Genomic DNA, 27,857 nt, shown 5'->3' with positions numbered 1-27,857 from the left:
CGGGGGCGGGGCTGCGCCGGCCGCTTCCCAGCCAGGCTGAAAGGGCTCGGGAAGCTAGCTGGCCTTGTTGGCCCTTAAATCGCACACTGGATGCCCTGGCCCCAGCTACCCTCGCCCAGCCGCGCAAAGAAGGATGCTCCTGGCTCTCGTCGGCCTCCCAGGTTTGCTTTCCTTCTTTTCCCGAAGGTGGGCCCTTAGGTTCACCGTCCGAAGCCTGCGGCCGCAGGGAAAGCCGAACCCCGAGTGTCCGGAGAGTAACCGGAAGTGCCCTCCCAGGCAGAGGGGCGGCGCCGGCTGCAGCCGGGGTAAGCGCGGGCCGCGGGGCTTGGGAGGGGCATGGCCTGCGAGGCCCAAGGATGTGTGGAGGGGTTCGGCGGGACTGGAGACCCCTCGGCCTCTGCCTGATAGGAGCGGCCTCTGTTCCTCGTGACGGTGCAGGGTCTGGAAACCCCCCTGAGGGCAGACTGAAAGGCAGTCAATGAGAAGTTGAAAGATGATAAGCATAGTACTATGGTTCCTGGAGATAATAATAGTAAACACTGCTGGGCACTTTTCTAAGCGATCTGTATCTTTCACTCTGGGGGAAAAAAACAAGGACGTTGAATGGAGTTTTCCACCCACCGCCCATCCCCATCTTTAAGGCAGAGATCGGTCATGTTTCATCCAGTCTGTATGCAGAGGAATCTGGTTTAATCATCCCATAGTTATTATTGGAAACCGGCATTATATACAAGTTTGTCATTTGCACTTATCAACTGTATCTGGAGGTTTATAGTGGTAGAAGAATGGGTCATTGACCTCAGAATTTGAGATAATACACTTAGCAGAGGTGAAAAATTGAAACAAGTAGAACAGGATTCAGGGCTTTATTATGAAGTTAGTCATTACCCAGGACTCTCAATATTTTGTCTAGAGCTCTCTGGGAGAAAACAATGTGAGGAGAGGTGGGAAGAGGTAAGTTATGATTGAAAGATATTGACCAGACTGGGAAGTAAAGGGAACCAATTTTTAGATGTCCAGCGCCAGAAAAATTTTAAATTTCACAAAAATTTTAAATTTCTACATTTTTGACTTTTCCTCCAGGAGAGGGAAGAATTGAGTATCGTTAGTAACTATGGACTGGAGACCTTTTGGAGCCAAAAGGAAGACAGTCTTGAGTCTTTCTTGTTATGGTAAGTAGCGTAGCAAACTGTGTTTCTATATACATGGTGGAGTTTTAGGGGACATGTGAGGGGAACTGGAGGAGAACAAGAAGGAATGGGAGAAGACACTTGGAAAGAAGATACATGACCCTTTCTTAACTCCTGAGGTAACCCTGCCTACCAATGTGAGTGTATTTTCTACTTCTTTCCAAGATGCTTATTCACCATAGGCTTCTAATTATTCTTTCATGATTGATTTGCAGCCCACAAAAGACAGTATACTCAATGCAAGCCCTGGAGTCAGAAAATAGATATTTACATCCTGGCTCTGCTATTTACTAGCTGTGAGTTTTCAGTTATTTAACTGCCCTGAGCATCATTTTTCTATCTGTAAGGTACAAACATTGCTCATAATACCTATTTTACAATCTTGGAAAGATGAAATGAGATAATCCATGTAATCATTGACAAATAAATGAGATAATCCCTAGCCTGGGACCTGATAGAGTAAGCATTAATAGATAGTGCTTTAGTTCAGTCGCTCAGTCGTGTCCAACTCTTTGCGACCCCATGAATCGCAGCACGCCAGGCTTCCCTGTCCATCACCAACTCCTGGAGTTCACTCAGACTCACGTCCATCCAGCCATCTCATCCTCTGTCGTCCCCTTCTCCTCCTGCCTGCAATCCCTCCCAGCATCAGTCTTTTCCAATGAGTGAACTCTTCGCATGAGGTGGCCAAAGTACTGGAGTTTCAGCTTTAGCATCATTCCTTCCAAAGAAATCCCAGGGCTAATCTCCTTGGATCTCTGCAGTCCAAGGGACTCTCAAGAGTCTTCTCCAATACCACAGTTCAAAAGCATCAATTCTTCAGCGCTCAGCCTTCCTCATAGTTCAACTCTCACATCCATACATGACCACAGGAAAAACCATAGCTTTGACTAGATGGACCTTAGTCAGCAAAGTACTGTCTCTGCTTTTGAATATGCTATCTAGGTTGGTCATAACTTTTCTTCCAAGGAGTAAGTGTCTTTTAATTTCATGGCTGCAGTCACCATCTGCAGTGATTTTGGAGCCCCCAAAAATAAAGTCTGACACTGTTTCCACTGTTTCCCCATCTATTGCCCATGAAGTGATGGGACTGGATGCCATGATCTTCGTTTTCTGAATGTTGAGCTTTAAGCCAACTTTTTCACTCTCCTCTTTCACTTTCATCAAGAGGCTTTTTAGTTCCTCTTCACTTTCTGCCATAAGGGTGGTGTCATCTGCATATCTGAGGTTATTGATATTTCTCCCAGCAATCTTGATTCTAGCTTGAGTTTCTTCCAGTCCAGCGTTTCTCATGATGTACTCTGCATAGAAGTTAAATAAGCAGGGTGACAATATACAGCCTTGACGTACTCCTTTTCCTATTTGGAACCAGTCTGTTGTTCCATGTCCAGTTTTAACTGTTGCTTCCTGACCTGCATACAGATTTCTCAAGAGGCAGGTCCGGTGATCTGGTCTTCCCATCTCTTTCAGAATTTTCCACAGTTTATTGTGATCCACACAGTCAAAGGCTTTGGCATAGTCAATAAAGCAGAAATAGTTGTTTTTCTGGAACTCTCTTGCTTTTTCCATGATCCAGCAGATGTTGGCAATTTGATCTCTGGTTCCTCTGCCTTTTCTAAAACCAGCTTGAACATCAGGAAGTTCACAGTTCACGTATTGCTGAAGCCTGGCTTGGAGAATTTTGAGCATTACTTTACTAGCATGTGAGATGAGTGCAATTGTGCGGTAGTTTGAGCATTCTTTGGCATTGCCTTTCTTTGGGATTGCAATGAAAACGGACCTTTTCCAGTCCTGTGGCCACTGCTGAGTTTTCCAAATTTGCTGGCATATTGAGTGCAGCACTTTCACATCATCTTTCAGCATTTGAAATAGCTCAACTGGAATTCTATCACCTCTACTAGCTTTGTTCGTAGTAATGCTTCCTAAGGCCCACTTGACTTCACATTCCAAGATGTCTGGCTCTAGATGAGGGATCACACCATCGTGATTATCAGGGTTGTGAAGGTCTTTTTTGTACAGTTCTTCTGTGTATTCTTGCCATCTCTTCTTAATATCTTCTGCTTCTGTTAGGTCCATAGCATTTCTGTCCTTTATTGAGCCCATCTTTGCATGAAATGTTCCCTTGATATCTCTAATTTTCTTGAAGAGATCTCTAGTCTTTCCCATTCTGTTGTTTTCCTCTATTTCTTTGCATTGATCGCTGAAGAAGGCTTTCTTATCTCTTCTTGCTGTTCTTTGGAACTCTGCATTCAGATGCTTATATCTTTCCTTTTCTCCTTTGCTTTTCGCTTCGCTTCTTTTCACAGCTATTTGTAAGGCCTCCCCAGACAGCCATTTTGCTTTTTTGCATTTCTTTTCCATGGGGATGGTCTTGATCCCTGTCTCCTGTACAATGTCATGAACCTCATTCCATGGTTCATCAGGCACTCTATCAGATCTAGGCCCTTAAATCTATTTTCACTTCTACTGTATAATCATAAGGGATTTGATTTAGGTCATACCTGAATGGTCTAGCAGTTTTCTCTACTTTCTTCAATTTAAGTCTGAATTTGGTAATAAGCAGTTTATGATCTGAGCCGCAGTCATCTGATCTGTTGACTGTATAGACCTCTCCATCTTTGGCTGCAAAGAATATAATCAATCTGATTTCGGTGTTGACCATCTGGTGATGTCCATGTGTAGAGTCTTCTATTGTGTTGGAAGAGGGTGTTTGCTATGACCAGTGCATTTTCCTGGCAAAACTCTTAGTCTTTGCCCTGCTTCATTCCGCATTCCAAGGCCAATTTTGCCTGTTACTCCAGGTGTTTCTCGACTTCCTACTTTTGCATTCCAGTCCCCTATAATGAAAAGGACATCTTTTTTGGGTGTTAGTTCTAAAAGGTCTTGTAGGTCTTCATAGAACTGTTCAACTTCAGCTTCTTCAGCGTTACTGGTTGGGGCATAGACTTGGATTACTGCGATATTGAATGGTTTGCCTTGGAAACGAACAGAGATCATTCTGTCGTTTTTGAGATTGCATCCAAGTACTGCAAATCGGACTCTTTTGTTGACCATGATGGCTACTCCATTTCTTCTGAGGGATTCCTGCCCGCAGTAGTAGATATAATGGTCATCTGAGTTAAGTTCACCCATTCCAGTCCATTTTAGTTTGCTGATTCCTAGAATGTCGACGTTCACTCTTGCCATCTCTTGTTTGACCACTTCCAATTTGCCTTGATTCATGGACCTGACATTCCAGGTTCCTATGCAATATTGCTCTTTACAGCATCGGACCTTGTTTCTATCACCAGTCACATCCACAGCTGGGTATTGTTTTTGCTTTGGCTCCATCCCTTCATTCTTTCTGGAGTTATTTCTCCACTGATCTCCAGTAGCATATTGGGCACCTAATGACCTGGGGAGTTACTCTTATCATTTTGCCTTTTCATACTGTTCATAGGGTTCTCAAGGCAAGAATACTGAAGTGGTTTGCCATTTCCTTCTCCAGTGGACCACATTCTGTCAGACCTCTCCACCATGACCCGCCCATCTTGGGTAACCCCACGGGCATGGCTTAGTTTCATTGAGTCAGACAAGGCTGTGGTCCTAGTGTGATTAGATTGACTAGTTTTCTGTGAGTGTGGTTTCAGTGTGTCTGCCCTCTGATGCCCTCTTGCAACACCTACCATCTTACTTGGGTTTCTCTTACCTTGGGCATGGGGTATCTCTTTACAACTGCTCCAGCAAAGTGCAGCCACTGCTCCTTACCTTGGATGAGGGGTATCTCCTCACCGCCGCCCTTCCTGACCTTCAACGTGGGATAGCTCCGCTCCTTGGACGTGGGGTTGCTCCTCCCGGCCACTACCCCTGGCCTCGGGTGTGGGGTGGCTCCTTCTGGCCACCTCTAACCTGGGACGCAGGGTAGTTCCTCTTGGCCGCCACCCCTGGCCTTGGACAGTTAGTGCTTTATTGACTTTAATCTGCTTGTTGCATACATCCTTTAACTGTAAGGATGGCCTTGGTCTTCTACACTCAGCCTTTCTGCTTGGACTTTTATTGCCAGCCTGGCTGTTCTGTGTACTCCAATCCTAGCCATAACCATGAAGTGAGAACCAGTCTTTTCCTAGGATGAGATAAGAAAAACCTCTTAGCATAGCGTACTCTGAAGCTGAGACTTGAAGGATATATTCTGGTTTGCCATTTGAGATGGGTAGGGCTGTTAGCCTAGCCTAGATTGCTGCTGAGGCTTAGAGGAGGATGATGACTCTTTTGGTTCTGATATTCATTCATATTTTTCATTCATTCAACAGACATATTCTAGACACTAGGAATATTGCAGTAAACAAAAGACTTAAGTCCTAACCATAATGAAAGTTATATTCTAATAGGAGAGAGAAATAAATGAACAGATATAAAATACCACAAAGTTGGATGATAAGTGCTATGGAGAGAAATAATACATGCTAAGGGGACATAGCTGTTTTAGTTAAAGTTGCCAAGATGTGCCTCTCTTTGAGGAAATGATTTTCAGTCAGAGACTTGAGTCAACTAAAGGAGCAAACTCCTTGGGTGAAAAGCATTCTAGGTAGATGGAGCAAGTGTAAAGATTCTAAGGTGTTATGGGAGGCAGAAAAACTACATTAGGTGGTGCGGTGAGAACCTTAGGTTTTATTGTTACTGTGGTAGAAACAGTATTTTTCACTAGGGAAGTATCATGATTTACTTTAAATTTTGACAGCCAGACTGTATATTATTTTCTAGATGCTGACATCCATCTGAAAGACTCAAATATGAATAAGAAAATGGTTTCCTTATTTTTAATTTTTTTCCTTAGTGCCCTACAAATTATTGGCTATTTAGGGCAAATATGACACCCTGAACTAATAAAATTAGGAAATATTATAATTCATTTACCAGGCTGTGACCATGCTCAGAATTGTATGTTTATGCTTTTTAACTCTCCTATTGACCTTAACAGTAGTACACATTTTGGAAAACTCCTGGAAAACCAGTGTCTTATAGTAGCTGTTTGTATGACTCCAGAGTTTTACTTAGCTGTGATTCTGAAGTCTTCCTTTTCCTTCTAACATTTCTCCGTAAACATTTTTTTTCTAGTTTTTGCATAATCCTCACATTAATCATTAACTGGTTGAGTTATAGGAGAAGGCAATGGCACCCCACTCCAGTACTCTTGCCTGGAAAATCCCATGGACGGAGGAGCCTGGTGTGCTGTAGTCCATGGGGTCGCTGAGAGTTGGATACGACTCAGTGACTTCACTTTCACTTTTCACTTTCATGCGTGGAGAAGAAAATGGCAGCCCACTCCAGTGTTCTTGCCTGGAGAATCCCAGGGACGGCAGAGCCTGGTGGGCTGCTGTCTGTGGGGTCGCACAGAGTCGGACACGACTGAAGCGACTTAGCAGCAGCAGCAGCAGCAGATTATTTCATTTTTTATTATTTAGTTAATTATCTTAATGCATTTTAAACAAGACTGTGCATAAGAGACAGGCGCAGGGGATGACCTCAAGAAATGTTAGGGTTTTTGTGACCCTGAAGATGGAATTAAGAAAATAATAGAACCTGCCATTTACTGAGCATCTGTTAATTGAGTACCCAGATCCTGAGCCAGGTCCTTTATTGACAGTATCCTAGTTCTCATGGCAACTCCTTAAGACATGTAATAGTATCCTCCTCATTTTATCAAAAGGGAAATAAAAGGTAAAGGAAGTAACTTACCCAAGTTCTCATAGCTACAAAAGAACATAGTGGGAATTCGAACCAAAATCTGATTCCAGGGTTTGAACATTCAAATTCAGCTGGCGTAGTATACCAACTCTCAGCTCCCATGTTTTTAAAACACAAGATAAGATACATTTAAATTTCGAAATAATTTCATATTTACAAAAAGTTGTAAAATAATATAAGAATGCTCATACACCCTTCACCCATAGTCCCTAAATATTAACATTTACTGTATTTGTTTTATGAGTCTGTCTACTTACTTCTCTGTACGTACATGTACCTTTGTGTACCTTTTTTTTCCTGAACATTTTGAGAGTAAGTTACAGACATAATGCCTCATCTCAAATGATGAGAGAATTAAGTCCTAAAGTCATAGGTATTTAATGAATTAACTTCTCTCCCATGTAGTGCTACTAGCTATATGCATCTTTGGGAGAATTTAAAAAAGTAGTTACTCAAATCATTTTCCATAGGTCTTCATTCTTTCCCAGAATGCTAGTTGAAAAAGCCTGTCCTAAATACTTAATTTTTTATTTCCTAAAAACAAGTCTATTCTCTTTTATTATCATTACAGTTATCAAAGTAAGGAAATTAACTTTCATATAATACTATTATCTGATCTTGAAACCTTATTAGAGTTTAGCCAGTTGTTCCACTAATGTCATTTTAGGAAAAGAAAAACAAGTTATTTTTGTTGTCCAAGATCTAATCCACCATCACCCATTTCATTTGTCATGTCTTTATTGTGGAACATATCCTCAGATTTTGCCTTCCATAACTTTGACTTTTTTTTTTTTAAAGTTTAAGCCATTTCTTTGGCAGAATTTCCTTCAATTTGGCTTTGTCTAGAGTTTCCTCCTGATGAGATTCAGGTTACAATGTTTAATGTTCTGTTCCTCTCTTTGTGTCATATTAGGAGACAATTTTATATCTTGTTATTGATGATGTTAATTGATCATTAGTTAAGATAGCATCTTCCAGGTTTCTGTGAAATTACTTTTTTTTGTCTTTGTAATTATTAAATGTCTAGTCAGACATGACTGAGCGACTTCTCTTTCACTTTTCACTTTCATGCATTGGAGAAGGAAATGGCAACCCACTCCAGTATTCTTGCCTGGAGAATCCCAGGGACAGCAGAGCCTGGTGGTCTGCCGTCTATGGGGTCGCACAGAGTCGGACATGACTAAAGCAACTTCGCAGCAGCAGCAGTGGGGAGATATATTCTGATTGTGTAAATATCCTGATTCTCATAAAACTTTTCATCCACTGTATTTTTGCCTGAAACAATTATTGCTCTTCTTTTGATGAGACGTGATGTTTTTAATTCCATCATTTCATCTACATTTAATTGTTGGCTTCTTTTTTAATAAAGGAGAAAACTTTCCTTTCTCCTTTACTATTTATTCACTTTTTAAATGAATATGGATTCATCGATTCTTACTGTATTACTAATTTATTACTGTCTGTATTTATTTTGATGTTGTTTGTTCCAGATTTGTGTAGTGGCAGCCCCTTCAGTGAGGCTTCTGGTCCTCTTAGCATATTATCACCACTTTTTGAGCACTTCCTTGTTTTCTGGAACAACAAGATGTTTCGGGTTGATTGTGTACTTTCTAAACCCTGAAATTAGCCATTTCTCCAGTGAGCCCTGGTTCCTTTCCGTGGGAAATGGTGTTTAGAAACCAAAATCTGAGTGCTTGGTATGCTCATTACTACTGGGATTTCATTGTTTCTGTGATCTCTCAGCAGACATTAGGAGTCTTAAAAAAAATAATAACATTTCTATTTTTTCTGTGTATACTTCAAACCTTGACTTCCTACTGATACTTCTAATTCCAGTTAAACACTGTAGATACAGAGTTCATTCTAGCCTTTCTCTTTTCTATGTTTCTGACTCCCTTATCTGACAGTGAGACATCTGGTTGCCTTTATATTTACTTATTTTGTCATTCCTAGTCTGTGCATTAAGTAGTGAACCTTTACCAACATGGGGGAAAACTCCTGCTAATTACAGTTCAGTAATTGTTTATAGTTCTTTTTATCTTTAGTTTGAGTTTATCTAATTCTAATACTCTATTACAGAATTTTTTGAGTTATTTTCCTCCTGGGTGATTTTACTATTAATTTGAAATACAGACTTCTTTGTTTTTATTTGAATTCTATTTTAATTATTTTCTCCCCTAGCTTTTCTGTTCATTTATTGAATGTGTGAAATATAACAGTTAAAAAAGTTAAAATGTGTGTTTTTACAAAAATATATACTAAAGAAGCGTATGACTCTCTTTCCTTCACCGTTTGGTACCAGTTTCACTTTCCTGTCCTTTTGATCCCATTTCCATCTGCCTTGTAATAACCAAACTTACTAGTTCTATCTTTTCTGAATTTCTTTTTGACCAAATGAATAGATCCATGTGTAGTTATTTTAAGCTCTACTTCATTCTTACAGAAAATATAGCATACTTTTTTACACCAGGGCTTTCTAAAATTTACAATTTATCTTGAAAACTGCTCCACATCAGTTCAGAAAAGTTACCTTCATCCTGTTTCACAGCTACAGAGTACCTCATTATATGTGAACATACTTGCTCTGTGCCAGACAGTGTCACAGGTGCTAGAGAAACAGCAACAAATGAAATGAACTAAAATCCTTGTCTTTTAGGGGGCTTATGTTCTATGGAGAAAAATAAGACATGAAACGAGAGGAGGGGTGTTGCATGTGTGCGTCATCTGGGATGGAGATGTGTGATAATTTAAAATAGGATGGTCAGTTATGGCCTTATTGAGAATATGACAATTTATCAAAGATTAGAGTGAGATGAGAAAGGAAGCCTTGAAGATCTTGAGGATGAGCACTTTAGCAGGGAGAGACTTATAAGCATAAAGACCTTGAAATGGAAGTGAACTTGGATTGTTTGAACAAAAGCAAGAGCAGGATGACTGGCATGCAATACAAATGAGAAGTGCAGGGAAGTGTGTCAGGGGTAGCTGGGAGTCATATTTCTTAAGAGCTTGTAGGTTCTAATAGGAGCAGTTTTGTTGGAGCACTGAAAGCGAGTATTTGCAGTATGTTCCAGAAACCTTGATAAGATTTAAGATAAGAATTAAAGACAATGAACAGATTGATTTCTTTTGAGGAGTTTTGCTGTAAAGAGAAACAAAGAAGTGAAAGTAGCTCAAGGATGAAGTGGTTGAGAGAAGTTTCCTGTTGGTGCTTTTGTTTTAGGAGAGGTAACAGCTAGTTTGCTGATTAGTATGATTTAATAGAAAAGAACAAATTGGTATTGCAGAAGAGAGAGGATAGAATTGCAGGAGTGATGTCCTTGTGGTGAAAAGGGGGTGGAATCCAGTACCCCGACCGACAGATTGTCCTTAGGTTGAGCAGGGGCAGTTTGTCATCCATGGTAACAAGGAAAGATGGAGTGCATGACCACACTTGCAAGAGGTTGGTTGTTGTGGTGGGAGCATGTGCAAGTATTTTTTATGTTTTTGTTTTTTACCATCCTTAGATATTCTCAGTAAAATAGAAAGCACACTCATCAGTTTTTATTCCTTAGGTGACAGAGGAGGGGGTTTGAATATATGAGGTCAAACATGAAATGATCATTGAAAAGAGTAAGTGTGAAGGATATGGAAAATGGTGTTTCTTCCCCCTCTGTTTCTCTTGTTTCTTCTTTAGTATATCATTGGTAGTTGATAAATACAATAGCTTATTACATTTATCTTTTTCTCCCTTGAATCAGCCCATTGTTTTCCTTATTGTTACTCTGTATTCCTGTATTTCCTATTGGGCTTGAATCTTTAACTTATCTAGTGGTGTAGCGCTACAGAAGATAGGGCCTGAGTAGAAAGACCTCAGGCAGCTCAGTGATAAAGAATCCGCCTGCCAATGCAGGAAACAAGGGTTCAGTCCCTGGGTCAGGAAGATCCCCTGGAGAAGTAATTAGCAACCCACTCCAGTATTCTTGCCTGAGAAATTGCATGGACAGAGGAGCCTGGTAGGCTACAGTCCATGGGGTTGCAATAGAGTTGGACACAACTTAGCGACTAAACGACAACAACAGAAAGACCTCAATGTCTCTCTTGTGTCTGTCTCTCCTTTTTAATCTCCCAGTCATTTGAAGATGTGTTGTCTGTCTTACTGGGGAGGAAGAGCAGAGTGGTTAGACTCTGAGCACAGGGCCCTTTTCAATAATGTTATAAAGGAGAATTATATAATTGTGATCTTTCTGTGTATAAGGACTTCTTTAAGATGCTCAATCTTTGGGTATTTCAATACATGTGCATCCCTCTAAAAACAAGAAAACCTGTTCCATATCCCTTCACTGTACAAAGAAAAGCCTGGCATTAAAGACAGGTTTGAAGCCCAGGCCTTTAGCTACAGTCATTTTTATTTTTGAGCAAGGTTTGTGCTCTTATGATCGTATCAAAGCAGAATCTTAGATCTCTTTATCATAATAGTTATTATAAGAGCTAACACAGAATGCTTACCATGAAATACTGATTAACTTATTATTCAACTCAATGATGTGAGGTAACTCCCATCATTCATCCATTTTATAAATGAAAAAACTAGCTACAGAGTGATTAAGAAACTTGCCAAACATCACATAGCTAGGATGATAGTAAGAAAAACTTTTCTCTCTCTTTACACTGAGAATTCTAATAATCATTAACCATTTTCTTCCAAACGTTCTACAGAAAGGACTGCACAGGTAGTCATAGTCCCTTTTGGGTTGTTTTCCTCAAGAGCAGGCATATTAATTATTAGGTGTCTTGATTACTTAGATGAACCAAGGGGAGAGGCGGAATCCTGGTTTTGAGATCACTTGAGTTGATTAAAGAAACAGTTCTTCCTGGTACTTTCCATATATGTGTTGCTGATTTATTTTAGTTAGAGAAAACCTTACTGCTGCTGCTGTCAACCCCTGTAAAACGTAGCGCACTTGTGGAATTTGATGCAGAAATTCTGTCTTTTCTACAGCAATTTTAATTTTGAGCATTTTAGTTACGGAAATATAAATAATATTTCTTCTTTGTCTCACAGGGTTGTAAATACCACATAAAGAACGAGTGCATGTGATGCTGGAAACTTGTAAAGAGAAACTGCTCATGACTGAAAGGCCTAAGACAGATGTATCTTTCAAGTTCTTATCGAGAAAATGACTATGAAGAAAATGATGGGTCAGGAAGACCAGTGGAAAACTCCCTAGGAGAGAGCCATAGAAAATGTACACTTCAGAAGAGAGATATAATCAGAGAACTCAAAAAAGGAAAATATATCATGTATGCCCTCAGAAGGGTAAAAAGATTTTTATTCATGTGCATGAGATTACTCAAATAGATGATCAGATATACCAGTGCCTTGAATGTGAACAAACCTTTTGTGAAAACTTAGCTCTTATTATGTGTGAGAGAACCCATACTGGGGAGAAACCTTATAGATGTGATATGTGTGAGAAAACCTTCATCCAAAGCTCAGATCTTATTTCACATCAGAGGATCCACAGTTATGAGAAACCTTATAAATGTAGCAAATGTGAGAAGAGCTTTTGGCACCACTTAGCCCTTTCAGGACACCAGAGAACGCATGCAGGTAAAAAATTCTATACATGTGATATCTGTGGCAAGAATTTTGGTCAGAGCTCTGATCTGCTTGTCCACCAGCGAAGCCATACAGGCGAGAAACCGTATCTGTGTAGTGAGTGTGATAAGTGCTTCAGCCGAAGTACAAACCTCATAAGGCACCGAAGAACTCACACAGGTGAGAAACCGTTTAAGTGTCTGGAGTGTGAAAAAGCTTTTAGTGGGAAATCTGATCTTATTAGCCACCAGAGAACTCACACTGGTGAAAGACCCTACAAATGTAATAAGTGTGAGAAAAGTTACCGACACCGATCAGCCTTCATTGTTCATAAAAGAGTACATACTGGGGAGAAGCCCTATAAGTGTGGTGCCTGTGAGAAATGCTTTGGCCAGAAATCCGACCTTATCGTACACCAGAGAGTCCACACAGGTGAGAAGCCGTATAAATGCTTGGAATGTATGAGAAGTTTTACCCGGAGTGCCAACCTCATCAGGCACCAGGCAACTCACACTCACACTTTTAAATGCCTTGAATATGAGAAGAGCTTCAGCTGTAGTTCAGACCTTATTGTGCATCAAAGAATTCACATGGAAGAGAAACCACATCAGTGGTCTGCATGTGAGAGTGGCTTCCTCTTAGGCATGGACTTCGTTGCCCAACAGAAAATGAGAACTCAGACAGAGGAGCTGCATTATAAATACAGTGTCTGTGATAAAAGCTTTCATCAGAGCTCAGCCCTTCTTCAACATCAGACAATCCACATCGGTGAAAAACCATATATCTGTAATGTGGCTGAGAAAGGTCTTGAGCTCAGCCCTCCCCATGTATCAGAAGCCTCACAGATGTCTTGACCAGACAAGAAGTTATTCCATTAAAAAGGGTGTATTTACAATGTAAGAGAACTCACTTAAGATGGAGAACTCAAAGCAAATCTCAGACTTTCCTCAGAGCTCAGACTTTATTGGGGACCAGAAAATCTGTAGTTGTAGGAACTTGAGAATTGGTTTGACCAGAGGGCTGTCTTTACAGAACCGTATCAATCACTCCAGTGAGAAACCTTACAGATGCCCTGAGTTTTTGGAAAACCTCAGTCCAAGCTCATGTCTGATCATCCACAAGAGGATTTATATAGGTGGGAAACTTATAAGTCCGGTGAATGTGAGAAAGCTCTCTAGCAGTGCTCACCTCTCCTCATTCCAAGATAATTCAGATCAGAGGATGATATTTTTTTAATGCCCTGTGAAACAGTGCTTCAGACAGTATGCACGCCTCATTGGATGTCAGAAAGCCCCATTGGAAAGACCCCAACAGTAGTGAAAAAAGCCTCTTAACGTAACTGTGACTATTACCTATCATAAGAGAAGCCATACAGGTGAAAATTTGTGTATTTGCCTTGAATGTGGCAAAAGCGTTAAGTGGAGAGCCTTCTTGGGTTTGCAAACCCCTCCCCCCCAAAAAAAATCTGATGAAGGACCTTATGAATTCTCTGAATGAGAAAAACTTCTGTCAATGATCAGTTCTTGTACACCAGGGAACTTGTATAAGTGAAAGACCCTATAAATAACCGTAAGTCTGGGGGAAAAAAATCCTTGCAGGAAATCTCTACCTTATTGGGCCCCAAAGAAACTACTCTGGAGAGCATTTTGTAGACCTCTATAGAGGTCTCACTGTGGACTGTGTACATTTAATAGGTATGAGAACTGTTCTCATAGTTAGTTGACCCCTGTAGTAGAGGTGAATTTTAATGGAGTCGACATGCAAACCATTTTGTTTAGATACCCAGAAACTTGTTCTGGGAAGAGCTAGGGCAGGTCAGAGTAGGCCTGATGGGTAACTCAGGTAAAGATGCTTTTCTTTTATCTGAACCACTGAATGATTGCTTTACTTTCAGTTTTTAAAATTTGGAACTCTAATAAAAGAAAGGACTGTAATTGAGATAGAAAGTGTGGCATGTGTTACTGTTGGGGAAAGAAGTACATTGACTTTGCCTCTGTTGATTTTCTAATTCTCGGGTAGAATGGGGACTAGTGTGTTGATACCAGCATGGGAACCTTCTGCTGGTTGTGAAAAGAACTAAACGACTAGGGAATAGTTATCCTAGATCAAAACACTCCCCAGAATTTCCCCTTTGGAGGACCAGCCTCCTAAGAAGGCAGAATGCTCAGCATTTTACTTGATGTGAATTGCGGCATACCTTCAGTCCTCGCCCTAAAATGTCTTTTGGATTATTACTGGTATTCCCAATTTCAGCTTTAGAGATTTGTTTGTTACCAACCCAGAAGTGCAAATTCCAGGATGATCATTATGATTTTGCTAGTTGCCATATTTTTGTAACTTCATTTATCATGTTTCTTTCAATGGTAAGATATACTCAGTCAACTCCCTGCAAAGTGTTTAAGGGAAGGCTGACATAAAGACTCAAGTCAGAGTCAGCACAGAGTAAAACGCATACTGATACGTTATTAATGGAGAAATGACTGATTTTTAAGAATCCTGACTGAAAAGCTGGTAGTGTTTTTTTTTCCCCCACTCCATCATCCTGTTTATAGCAAATCCAAGCCTCATGATGATATACCTTTCATTTATTTTGGTCTGCCAAAGAAAGAGAATACTCTTTTATTTCTGGGGAAAAGTCACCACAATATAAGGTGTACATTTGGCTTGTAAAGTAGGATTCTAAATGCTAGAAGGGAAAAGAAGTTGGCATTCATCAGAGGTTTCAGGATAAGCACTTATCTCCAATTTAGTAGAATTATGATTACCTTTAACATTCTCCAGAAACACTAATCCAGGGATCTATAAATGCATGCTTGTGAGGTTTTTTCCCCCTTCCCTCAGATTAAAAGACCTTTAATAGAAATACTTCAGAGTCCTACAGTATTTGGGACTGTAGACTGGTGAATAAATATTTGCAGTCCTCTGATTTATCTTAGCAGATCCTGAACTCTAGGCAGCATTGGTGTTTGGACTCATGGGGGTGGCCAGCTGCTACACTGCCACCTTGTGTATGGCTCCAAGCTTTGATCCTAATGACAGGTTGATGACCTTGATAATCTTAGGGTCAGAGGATATAACTCATAGTGATAAGGAATTTGATTCTAGGCTGTTTTTTCTTTCTTTGAGAAAACAGATCCTGGAAGTTTATTTGATCTGATGTGTTTTAGTAATTTTCATTAGCTCTTACACCATGAAGACTTGCTCAGTGTGATAAAACACACAAGATGTATTTGTTTCTTTTTGATGAAAATCATGCCTGTCACTAGTACATGTTTGACAGTTGTAATTCTTAAAATAGTATTGGATGTATGGCTTGGTGGTGATGAAAATTAGTCCTTATGGCTGCTTGTTGGTCACTAGAACTTGGAGAAGGACACCGTTGTAACTTTGGTGGGGCACTGACCTGCCCCTTTCAACTAATCTTACTGGTAATTGTCTCTAGTCTTTAAGTAAATTAAGGATGGACCATCCCTCAACCAAAACTTTGAGGGTATGAAATAGGTCTGATGGTTTTTAACCATGGGGGGAAAAGGGTGTTGGTATTACTCATATAGAATAACCTGAGGTTGGAGAGGACCACTTGGGAGCCTGTAACCAAAACTAGAAGGTAACTTCTGGAATGGAGGGAGGTTCTCTTGAGAGAGTGCCAACCTAAATCTACCTCAGGTAAGTAGTTAGAGGAACTTTATCAAGATTTCAGACCAAACAAGACACTTGTATTCAGTCAGTGTATTCCTATGCTTTAATGTTTTTGTTTTCCCTTAATTCTTAAATAAAAACATTGTTCTGAAAACTCCATCTTTGCCTCCCTTGTACTAAGAAAAAGCATTTCCCTTACATTTGTGTTACAATAAGGCAGATGTTCAGGAGTCCTTACAGTGTGTACATATATTAAGCCATCATTATGTATACTTTAAATACCTTACATTTTATTTGTCAGTTACACCTCAGTAAAGCTAGGGGAAAAGAATAAAGTAGATATTCATGTGACCCTTAGGCCTGCTGCTAACACTAGCCATTGGACCATCGCTTGAATTCCAGGAATTTTTAAAAAATAGGATCCTGGGAATTTTTGATGTTAAAGAGGGTGAATGGAAACCTGGAAGGGATTACTGTCTTTGCTGTAGACTGGATCCTATTGGAGCCTCCCCACTGCATTACATACCAAGTGTGGGGAGGGGTAATAGCTTAAACTAACCATACGTGGGGCTAAAACTCAGAAGACAGCAAAACTCTGAGTAAGCTACACCCTCAAAGGACAATTTTTGAACTTTCAATTCCCAGTAAGAAGAATCCACATAGGACTCCAGTTCTACCTTTCTCTCACCTTGTCTTATCATTCGTTGGAGATGGTAAAAATGATGGCATTGGTGTACCTCCCATTATAAAGTTTGCTCCAGTTTACATCTATTTGCTCTGTCACAGAATAGGTCCCAGCGTTTTAAGGGGCTCTCACTGTGGGAAAAGAATAAGAGTTAAGACAGTTTGTGTTGTCTGAAATTTGGATTGGTGAAAAGGGGAAGGGGCAATGGTACAATTTCAAGGCCTGTGGCTTTCATGCTTATCTGCCGCCCCCCACCCAACCCCCCTTAAAGTGATGCTGGGCTATGGTGAAAAATATTTCTGGAAAAAACTCGAGTCACATCCCTCACAAGTAAGTAGAGGAGGGATGGTGCCCACTGTTTCCAGGGTAGAAGGGAAAGGTGCTTCCCAGGACACACACATGCCACCGGAGTTGAAATAGTTGACATTGCTTCTGGGATGACGGGTGTGGGGCGGATTTGTAATGCAACTGAAGCTTTCTTGTTTCACGCCCCAAACGTTAGGTTGTGTCATTACTCTACCCAAGTGGAGACTTGAACTTGAAAGTGAGCGAACCTGAAGGCTGTTAACCCTTGCAGAAAGAATCCCTTTTTCCACCCGGCAGAGGACACTTTAAAAATAGAGATACAGGGATCCTACTGTCAGTAGTGACTGATAACATCAAATAACTGGTAATTAGTGAAGAAAAGTCAGCAATGGCACCCCACTCCAGTACTCTTGGCTGGAAAATCCCATGGGCGGAGGAGCCTGGTAGGCTGCAGCCCATGGGGTCGCCAACAGTCGGACACGACTGAGCGACTTCACTTTCACTTTTCACTTTCATGCACTGGAGAAGGAAATGGCAACCTACTCCAGTGTTCTTGCCTGGAGAATCCCAGGGATGGGGGAGTCTGGTGGGCTGCCGTCTATGGGGTCACACAGAGTGGGACACGACTGAAGCGACTTAGCAGCAGCAGCAGTGAAGAAAAGACTCGTGGAGTAGCTCCTGGTGTTTATCTTTTATACTCACTTTCAAACTCTCTGCAACACTCTTGTACCCAGGAATCTTGGTCTTAATTTCCTGGCTCAAAAAGTTGCATTAATACATCTGAGAAAGAGAAGTCTTTTATACAGAATTCCAAGTGGATCTCCTCACTATCGATTCCCACACCTCTTCTAAATAAGGAGTCTGTCTCCCAGGTGGAGAAGTTGGTGCTGCTTTGGAACACTTGAGGGCAGTTTGTTTGGGGCAGTAGGGCCATATCGTGGTTTGCCAACAGGCTGTTTAAACCAGATCAGTTGTTGACTGGGCAGGGGACTGATAAGGGAGTTGTATGGAACTGTCACTGCTGCTGTGACCTGGCTCCTCTGTCAATGTCATAAGCCCATGCTCTCAGGCCTCATTCTCCATCCCTATTCAGCCACCACCATCATCCACATAAGATCATCAACTACACTGAGAAAAACCTCCAATTGTCAGAGCCCTCCTGACCACTTCAAATCTCTCTATCCTGCCTTTCTTCTCCTGAAGCAATAAATATCCTGGCTCATTTAACATCAAGCTCATTCTCTCCAACAACCTCTGGAACCTTCCTTGTTTATCTCTCTATGGATTTTTCACTTATTTCTTTCAGTAAGATTTTTCCCTCACATCTTTGAAAAACTATAGATGTCCTTTCATTCCCTGTCTTTTATTTAAGTTTAGGTTGCTAGTTTTTCTCTTCTTTTTTCCCCATTCCAGAATTCACCAGCTTAAAATCTATACTGCCTCTGTTTCTAAGTATTCATTTGCTATCACTAGCCTCCCTAGTATCTATTCTCTGATGATCAGAAGTGACTGAACAATATCCATGGATGAAGCACTCTACTGGGCAGGCACAATTTTATGGAATGTGGGCCAAATAATAACCAATATTTAAAGGGAAGCGCGGTTTTCAAATGGCCATTCTTTGTGTTCCATTGTGCAGCATTAAGTCTTTATACAGACCAGTTAAGAGTGAGGAGGTTTTTCTCAATATTCTTTCCCTGAGAATCGATAGAGTCTCAATAGAGCATCTTTAACTGAACATGGATACTTTATGCGCCATTGAATCTGGTATCACAAAGCCCAGTTTCAGAGCAACTTGGTCAATAATCTAAATCAGCTACAAAGTAACTTCATGGACTTAGATGAAATGAAGTAGGTAGAATCTTAGTAAGCCTCCATGTATCCCTCATTTGTCACTGGCAGGGAAGAGATCTTCAACTATTCTTACACATTGTGTTTCTGGGGTTCTGAGTGCTTACTGAGGTCCTGGGGTCCTTCTCAGGGAAATGATATGACTCCATGTTTCCTGGTGATCAGAGGAACTAACACATCTCCCCAAACTGCACAATTGAGGATGAATATTAGGCATTTGAATCAGAACTTTTAAAGATTTCCATTAGGGTCAGATAGGAAATTTTAGGGGGAGACATACAAAGAAAGAACTAAGAATGTAATGACTGTTGAGTGAGGGCCTAATATCTGAATCACTGCTATTAAGGGAAAAGAGACAAACAGTGATTGATGATGTCTATTTTAAGACAATGTGTGGCCTTCTTGAACATTCAAAATATTCCCCAAGAAATAATAATTTAAAAAGAGGTACAAAAAGGAAAATCCCTCATCATCTCAGAAATCATTTCAAGCTCTATGGTGATGAGTTAGCAAATAATTCTGCTCTTTTTCTCAGCCATAGTAAAGTAAATTATCTCTGGCAGCAAGCCTATGCATTATATGAAAGCTGTTTAATGAAAAATGAGCATGTTTGGGAGTTTTTAGTAGCTTAATCTAGAAGTGTCAACTGACAAAGGAAATATGATATTTGAAAAAAGCTTATTAAACAGGTTTTGTTGTGGAATAGAGAACAATAGAATCAGAAGACCAAGATGGCATTATTAAATGGGAAGAATGGAGCATTCACAGGAGAATCAACAGGGAAGATTTTGTAAATAACAAGGCCTGACTTCTTCCAAAGAGATGCTTATTCAATGAATCCAGAAGGGTCTGATCCTAGAAAATATTTTCTTGAATCTCCTCAAAAGATTGTAATAAGTATCTAAGGTTGAGAACCACTGACATACAGGCATGAGAAATTGTTAGGATTTTTAAAGTCAGACATTAGGTGAATATTTCAAACAGTTTATATTGTTACTGATGAAAGAAAGAGATCATTCTCCACTACCTGGTGTAAAAAACAATGCTTATGCTGGAAACAGGAATAATTACCTTGATGACCTTGGAAAAAAATGTAGATAACTTCATCAATGTAATTAAAGGCAAGGGACAAAATCCCTGTGGACTAAGAAATTTAACTGGGGGCGGGGGGGGGGGGGGGGCGGTGGGAAGGAATTTAAGCTTTTTTATTTATTCAGTCAAAGCTATTGTATCTTTTTGGGGATCACCAGAAGGTAAGATTGGAAAAAGTTTAGATTACAAATTTTCTAACACCTTTTTTATTTCAGTGATGTAAAAATGGATTGAAACCTATACTATGTTAGATGCTTTCAAATCAATAGACATATTTTCTTCTTAACTTGGCCTACCTTAGTTCACCCCACATTTAAGTTTTAAATAATATTAGTCTTGGCTAGGTCTTGGGTTCTTTTTAAAGGATAGATGTATATAGGTATTCTTGTTATTTGCTATCGAATGAGCACTATTTTAAAACATTCAGAGAATCTCTTCATGGAACTATTTAATTAATTCAAGACATTTTCCCCTAGGAAAGGACATATTAAACCCTGTGTAAAGCACAGTTCTGTTTGATTAAAATATTATTTAAAAATAATTTTAAAATAGTATTTTAAAAACTTAAGACATTTTGGTGGCCTATAACTAGTTTAGAAAATGTCATTATACAAAATAATAGGATAAAAATAAAGATGGAAATTCATATATTTTAATTTCATTATGATTAACACAAATTAATTTGTGTTAACATCAAATAATTAACACAATGATTGAATTGTGTTCCTCAAAATTTATATATTGAAGTCCCAGTCCCTCAGAATGTGACCTTATTTGGAAATATGGTCCTAACAAAGGTAATGTAGTTAATTAAAATAAGGTCACTAGAATGAGTGTTAATGGAAATGACTAGCATCCTTATAAAAAGAGGAAATTAGGAAAAAGACACAAACACAGTGAGACTGCCATGTGAAGATGAAGGAATACATCAGGGTTATTTGCTACAAGCCAGGGAAGAGCAGAGATTGTCAGCAACCACCAGGAGCGAGGTGAATGCCATGAAACTGACTCTTTCTTGCAGCCTTCAGAAAAATCAGTTTTGCTGACATCTGGATCTGACATTTCTAGCCTTCAGAGCTGTGAGACAGTAAGTTTTGATTGTTTAATCCTCCTGGTTTTTGGTACTTTGTTATGGATGTGTAGCAAGCAAATACAATATGATTAAATAGCATAAGTGTAATAATGGTAATGATTAAGATGGTCGAATCTTGTATTTTCTGAGTTCATATATTTTAGATTAAGCTTTATGTTGAGCTATAATCTTTTATTGTTTTTGCAACCATCCTGAGAGATGATATTAGTCTCACGATAGAATTGTTTTTAGAGACGATTCCTGATAACGGTGCTGTCGGCAGTAGAGCAGTGATTCAACCACAGGTCTGTCGAATCTTAAAGTCCCAGTTCAGCACTCTGCTCTAAGAGCAGTTGAAGAGACCATATGACTGAGTTTAGTGAGTGGGGAGCATATTGTCTATTAATGAAATAGATTTCATGAGGATGATGTAGTTGTTTTAGACTCTGGAATGAAGGAATGAACTGAAAACTTAGGGGCAACTTGGAGAACAAAGCTTATTCTTCATGAGCATAGTAACCTGAGCCCAAATCTTACATTGGAAATATTTGGGGATGAAAGAGTAGAATTCTCAGGGACTGTTTTTTTTAAAAAAAAAAAAAAACAATGAGAAAAAACTTCTTGAGATGGTGAAAGTAATCTCTTCCACAGTATCCTGAACCCCAAAACAAATAGTTGTCATTAGATTTTCTGTCAGTTTGGAACCTGTGGAGGTCTCTGATGAGGACAGTGATATAACTCAATGGTACTGAAAAAGGTGGGCTTCCTAGATGGCTCAGTGGGTAAAGAATCTGCCTGCAATGCAGGAGACCCAGGAGACTTGGGTTTGACCCCTGGGTCAGGAAGATCTCCTAGAGGAGGGCACAGCAACCCACTCCCAGTATTCTTGCCTGGAGAATCCCATGGACAGAGGACCCTGGCAGGCTACCATCCATGAGGTCACTGAGAGTTGGACACGACTGAGCATGGGAATGAAAGGATTCACTTTCTTGGAAATTTAATGTTGCTACTGGGAGAGGAAATTTCCAGATATAGCAGTCTGTCTTCCAACACGTACTATCTTTTCTCTATGTGAAATACCATGAGAAGCTCATCTTTGAAGGCAGGAAAATGGACTACAGCAGTGATTCTCAAACATTATGTGCTCAGTCATGTCTGACTCTTTGCAGCCCTATGGACTGTAGATAGCCTGCCAGGCTCCTCTGTCCATGGGGATTCTCCAGGCAAGAATACTGGAGTGGGTTGCCATGTCCTTCTCCAGGGGATCTTCCCAACCCAGGTAATCGAACCCAGGTCTCCCACATTGCAGCCGGATTCTTTACCGACTGAGCAACTAGGGATTAACCAGCATCCAAATCACCTGGAGGCTTATTAAAACATATTTCTGGTTCAGTAGGTCTGGGGTGGTGCCTTGAAATGTAAATTTCCTGCAAGTTCCTAGGTGATGTTGATATTAGTAGTTGGTTGGGGGATCAAGTTGTGAGAATCACTGCACTCAGTGAGTACTTTTTAACCATCTTAAGTCATGCTTACATGCCGTGAAAATCCACCTGTCCTGGGACAGGTTTTTTTATGTGTTCTGCCAGATAGTGTTGCTGGGTTATAACTAAGGGAAAATAAAACTTACTCTTGGCACCCAAGGGCAATCAACCACTTCTTACTTGCTATGTATGCCCTGATCATGTCCAGTTTTTATCTGTGCTATCCATGTGGTCTCTCCTCTGTTTCTTATTCTTCACAAGTATCCATATTTGCTCAAAATTTAAACTACTTTAGTCATCTTCCTCAGCAGAGGTTTTTCACTCTTCCTCCTCCAGTTTTCCTTTTACATATATATGTGTTTAATTTATATTTGGAAGCATCCTCCTCTTTTAAGTAAGAATATAGGTAAGCTCAGTCTAATTCTGTACTCTAATGAAGTAATTAGGTATAGCCATGTAGTGGGAAATAGATGGGGAAACAGTGTCAGACTTTATTTTTGGGGGCTCCAAAATCACTGCAGATGGTGACTGCAGCCATGAAATTAAAAGACTCTTACTCCTTGGAAGAAAAGTTATGACCAACCTAGATAGCATATTAAAAAGCAGAGACATTACTTTGCTGACTAAGATCCATCTAGTCAAGGCTATGGTTTTTCCAGTAGTCATGCATGGATGTGAGAGTTGGACTGTGAAGAAGGCTGAGCACCGAAGAATTGATGCTTTTGAACTGTGGTGTTGGAGAAGACTCTTGCGAGTCCCTTGGACTGCAAGGAGATCCAACCAGTCCATTCTGAAGGAGATCAGCCCTGGGATTTCTTTGGAAGGAATGATGCTAAAGCTGAAAACTCCAGTACTTTGGCCACCTCATGAGAAGAGTTGACTCATTGGAAAAGACTCTGATGCTGGGAGGGATTGGGGGCAGGAGGAGGAGGGGACGACCGAGGATGAGATGGCTGGATGGCATCACTGACTCAATGGACATGAGTCTGAATGAACTCCGGGAGTTGGTGATGGACAAGGAGGCCTGGCATGCTGCGATTCATGGGGTTGCAAAGAGTCGGACACGACTGAGCGACTGAACTGAACTGAACTGAACTGATGTAGTGTTTAATGATACAGTGTTTGTAATGATCAATGACACTTGGGCCCTTAATTCAGAATTACATAGCAGAAAGCATTTTGTGAACATCTGAAAGTGGATTTTATTTTGTGAGAAAGAAAGAAAAATACTTTCAAAACGTTGAACTAACATAATTTAAGATTATTGAGTGCACTACCCTGGGTTGGGACGATCCCTGGAGAAGGAAATGGCAACCCACTCCAGTGTTCTTGCCTGGGAAATCCCATGGACAGAAAAGCCTGGCAGGCTGCAGTCCCTGGGGTCACAGGGACTATGACCCTGGGGGTTAACACAGGGTGGTTAACACAGGGTGTTTTCTATGGTGGTTAACACACACCATAGAAAACACTTTGTAATACTATTTGTATAACTAAAGACAGTCTAGTATATGTTCTTGAAAATTACTGAACAACAGTTTTTTTGGTCACTAATATCACTGCAAGATGTAGTTTTGCAGGTGTGACCATAAAGAGTATGTTTTAATCTGCTTTTTTAAAGCTCCCAACAAATTTTAAAGATTAGTTTTTGATCACAAATTATTTTATTTGTAAAGGATGAAGAAGCACTGTATGTTCCTAGGAATAGTGGTATGGTTCATTCTCTGAATTAACACAAACACAGGTTCATTCTCTGAATTAAATTCTTGGGAGAGTCTCTTAAACAATGCCTTGGTATAATATTGAAAAACAATGCCAACTACCTTTTTGCCACATTTCATGTTTTCAATACTGTTATTTAAAATATATAATTACCAGTAATATGCTGGCTTGAACTAAGTACAAGTTTTCTATGAGAATTTAAATTTTATTTAATTAGTAGAGTACATCCTTAAACATTCTGAATGTTAAGTTGAAGTTTCTGGCGTTTGTGAAGTACAATAATGGCCACTAATATCTATGTGCAGGATGAGCTGGAAACTCAAGAATCTTCAGGAATAAAGGTTAATTAGCTTGTATAATAGCTATTAACATGTGATAATTAGGATTTGGATTATGAATATAAGAACAGATGCTTTTGTATGAATGAGAGAGCTGCTTTTTTCTTGTTGTTAATTAATTACTGTTTTGGCTGCACTGGGTCTTAGTTGTGGTATTCTGGATCTTTCATTGCAATGCCCGGGCTTCTCTCTAGTTGTGGCCCTTGGACTCCAGAGTGCATAGATTCAGTAGCCAGATCAACCAGAGACAGATGGGATCTTAGTTCCTGGACCAAGGGACAGAATTCATAGCCCCTGCGTTGTGAGCAGGGAGTCTTAATCACTGACCCAATAGGGAAGTCACTGAGAGAGTTAGTTTAATAACAAATTTGTATGACTATGTGACTGATTCTTTGGGAATCAAAAGGAGAGAAAAATCTAAAGTCATTTTTATGATTAGGTATATAGTTAAAGAATGAAAGAAGACTGTGGTTACAAATATTTTCAGAAAATAGAATAAGGAAATGGATAAGGACCCTGGCAAGAATGTATTTATGTCTCCCACAGATGAGAACTTACATGTGCACATACCTTTGTATCCAAAGGTACATATATAATAATTATAACAATGCAATTTGATAAATGATATTGTATAACTGTGTTTAGAAAGTGCTAGGAGTTTTCCAGCTCAGAATACTGAGGAGTGTATGTAGCAATAAACATCTAGAAAAATGGTATAGATGATCCTATTTGCAAAGCAAAAAAATAAAAAGACAGCTACAGAGAACAAATGTATGGATACAAAGGGAAAAGTAGGGTGAGAGGAACTGGGAGATTAGGGTTGACACATATACACTATCAGTCCTATGTATAAAATTGATAACTAATAAGAACATACACTGCTTAACTGCACTATGGTGAACTGAATCGGTAGGAAGTCCAAAAAGCAGGGCATATATGTCATGTAAGGCTGATTCATTTTCTTGTAAGGCAGAAATGAACACCACATTGTAAAGCAACTATACTCCAATAAAAACTAATTAAAAAGAAAAGAGAAATTAAGTGAGGACAATGATTAAGGAGGAAGAAATGGTCAGCAAGCTAAATATTACAAGGGATACACGGAAAGATCAAAACACATGGATATCTGATGAATAAAATAAACCAGAAATTGAGGCAGTCCTGAATCATACACAAAGATCCCCTGTGAAATGACATTAACTGAAGATCTGTTTAAAGAATGCCATTCTAATCAACCCCACCACCATTCTCTCCCACCTCCACTCATCATGCAGAGCAATTGGCAGTCAAGGGCATACCTGGAAGCCAAAAATTAAACTGGTACTTCTCCCTAAGACAACAATCAAATTGACTCAGAAGATTAAGGCTTCTCCTCGGGTGTTGGCACCCCTACATAAAGCATTCCTCATTTACAGCAAGTCCATCTTAATGGTTAACTCTCCACTAACAATGCCCACATCCAGTTTTCTCATTTGTAGGCTCCACTTAACTAACCAGCTTTCACAATTCTGCTACCGCTTCAGGGTAAAGATTGTAGGAAATCAGTCCTATCTCTACAAAAAGAGAGTAGTAGTGTATAGACTTAAAATTACAAAAGTTATATTGGCGTTATAATATTTAAATTCATAGACAATCAGTACAATCTTTCGAAAAGATATTCCAGTAAATGTTGCAGCAGGGACAATACTTGCCCAATGGAAGGGATGGTGAAGTAACACAGTGAGACATAATAGATACTCATATTTCTGGCTGGACTTGAAATATCTAAAATGTTGAGTGGCCTGCTTTAAGAAAAAAAGGATACACAGTGATGAATAAAGAGTGGCTAGATCCTTGAACTGGACCTAAGCTTCAGTTAAATCCTCCTCTAGATAGGGATGAAGAAACAAAGTGCAGTGAGAATAAAGGGCTTTAAAAATGTCCTGCTTCTTTGCTTGAAACAGTTCTTGGGATGGAGATGCACTAGAGAAGCCAGAGACATTTAGACTAGGACCAGTGAAACTTGGCTTCAACAACATTTGGGAGTAAAAGCACAAAACCCGTCCAGTCTTTAAACATGGTTGGGTTGAGTCATTGGTGGACAGCCTGAGAGAACACCTTTCCTTTAATGACGAAATAAATCATGTCACAAGGTTGCCTGGACTCCTCTTCCTTGATGGTTCAACAACATAAAAAGCTGTCTCTGTTTGCTTTGCCCTTGTTTAATCCTATGTAAAATAGTTCCATTTTCCTCTAACACAACAAGCTGGTCTTGGCTCACTCTCACACTGATAGACATATATCAAGACATTTCTTTCTTCCTTTTGTGTCTTTAGATACTAATTAATGAAATTTAGCATAACTGCAAGTTATGGAATTTGGGTATGTTCATACACCTTCTTAAAGCTTCCTCATTTTGGTGAATGTGAAAGGAAATCTCAACATGCTACCTTTCTCAAATTGAGACATAAATGATAAATTTTCCCCCCTCTCTCTACCTATATTATTGTTTTTCCTAAATGATAATTTTGATTTTTTTACTTCTTCATTTACAACCAAGTCACCTAATCATGATGCATCAGTTACTTCAAATGATTTATCAATTATTCTACACTGGAGGTTCATCTTCTTTATAATTGTTTAACTACTAGTCCTGTTTGATCTTTAAGTCTGGTGCACAAATAAACTTACATAAATGCAAATGTTCATATCTCTTAGGAGTAACAGATTATTAGTAGCAGTTATCTTACTATATAGGCAATGACCTTCAAAATGCTCTTTTCCTCTGTTACAGAATTTATATATCCTGACACATGTTAAATTTATGTATATGGTCCTATTTAATAATCGGTTATATGTTTCTTGAGGAGTCATACACTCTGTCTGGATGCTGTGGTTTGTACTGATATCTTATTTAATAATTCCAGCAACTCAATTAAAAAGTTATTTCTGCCTTTTAAAGGAAGTAAAATAAAGCATGGAGAAGTAACTCGTCAGAGGACATGTAGGTTGGCAGTGGTGGAGCTTGAGTGTGATTAATGCCACCTGACTGCAAAGCCTCTGCTCTTTCTTTTTCAGGCCTGACCATATCATGTATGTTGGTTTACCAGCGTACCACACGTAGAGTGGATGACGAATAAATAATAACCTGGATAGTTAACGTTTGTGACTTCTTGTGCTTCTAGATAAAGAAGACATTTTTT

The 27,857-nt window shown here is 39.6% G+C and overlaps 1 protein-coding gene across 2 annotated transcripts; it reads left to right on the top strand.

The window, feature by feature from the left end:
* The first annotated feature begins 53 nt into the window (after positions 1-53).
* ZNF322 (zinc finger protein 322) lies at positions 54-14,415 on the top strand. Of its 2 annotated transcripts, none has more exons than XM_052647582.1 (3): positions 54-161; positions 1,084-1,172; positions 11,956-14,415. In XM_052647582.1, the coding sequence occupies exon 3, from the start codon at positions 12,138-12,140 to the stop codon at positions 13,344-13,346; it is 1,209 nt and encodes a 402-aa protein (XP_052503542.1). In that variant the 5' UTR covers positions 54-161; positions 1,084-1,172; positions 11,956-12,137; the 3' UTR covers positions 13,347-14,415. The 2 variants fall into 2 exon arrangements, with proteins under 2 accessions (XP_052503542.1, XP_052503541.1); XM_052647581.1 differs by lacking the exon at positions 54-161 and adding an exon at positions 199-305.
* The last annotated feature ends 13,442 nt before the right edge of the window (positions 14,416-27,857 follow it).

Source organism: Budorcas taxicolor, chromosome 11 (genome assembly GCF_023091745.1).
Source record: "Budorcas taxicolor isolate Tak-1 chromosome 11, Takin1.1, whole genome shotgun sequence".
Classification (NCBI taxonomy): Eukaryota; Metazoa; Chordata; class Mammalia; order Artiodactyla; family Bovidae; genus Budorcas; species Budorcas taxicolor.
This window is presented reverse-complemented; position numbering and strand designations above follow the sequence as displayed.

Excerpts from the sequence above, each read along its gene's own strand:
- ZNF322 (XM_052647582.1), top strand. The coding sequence starts at position 12,138 with ATGTACACTTCAGAAGAGAGATATAATCAGAGAACTCAAAAAAGGAAA.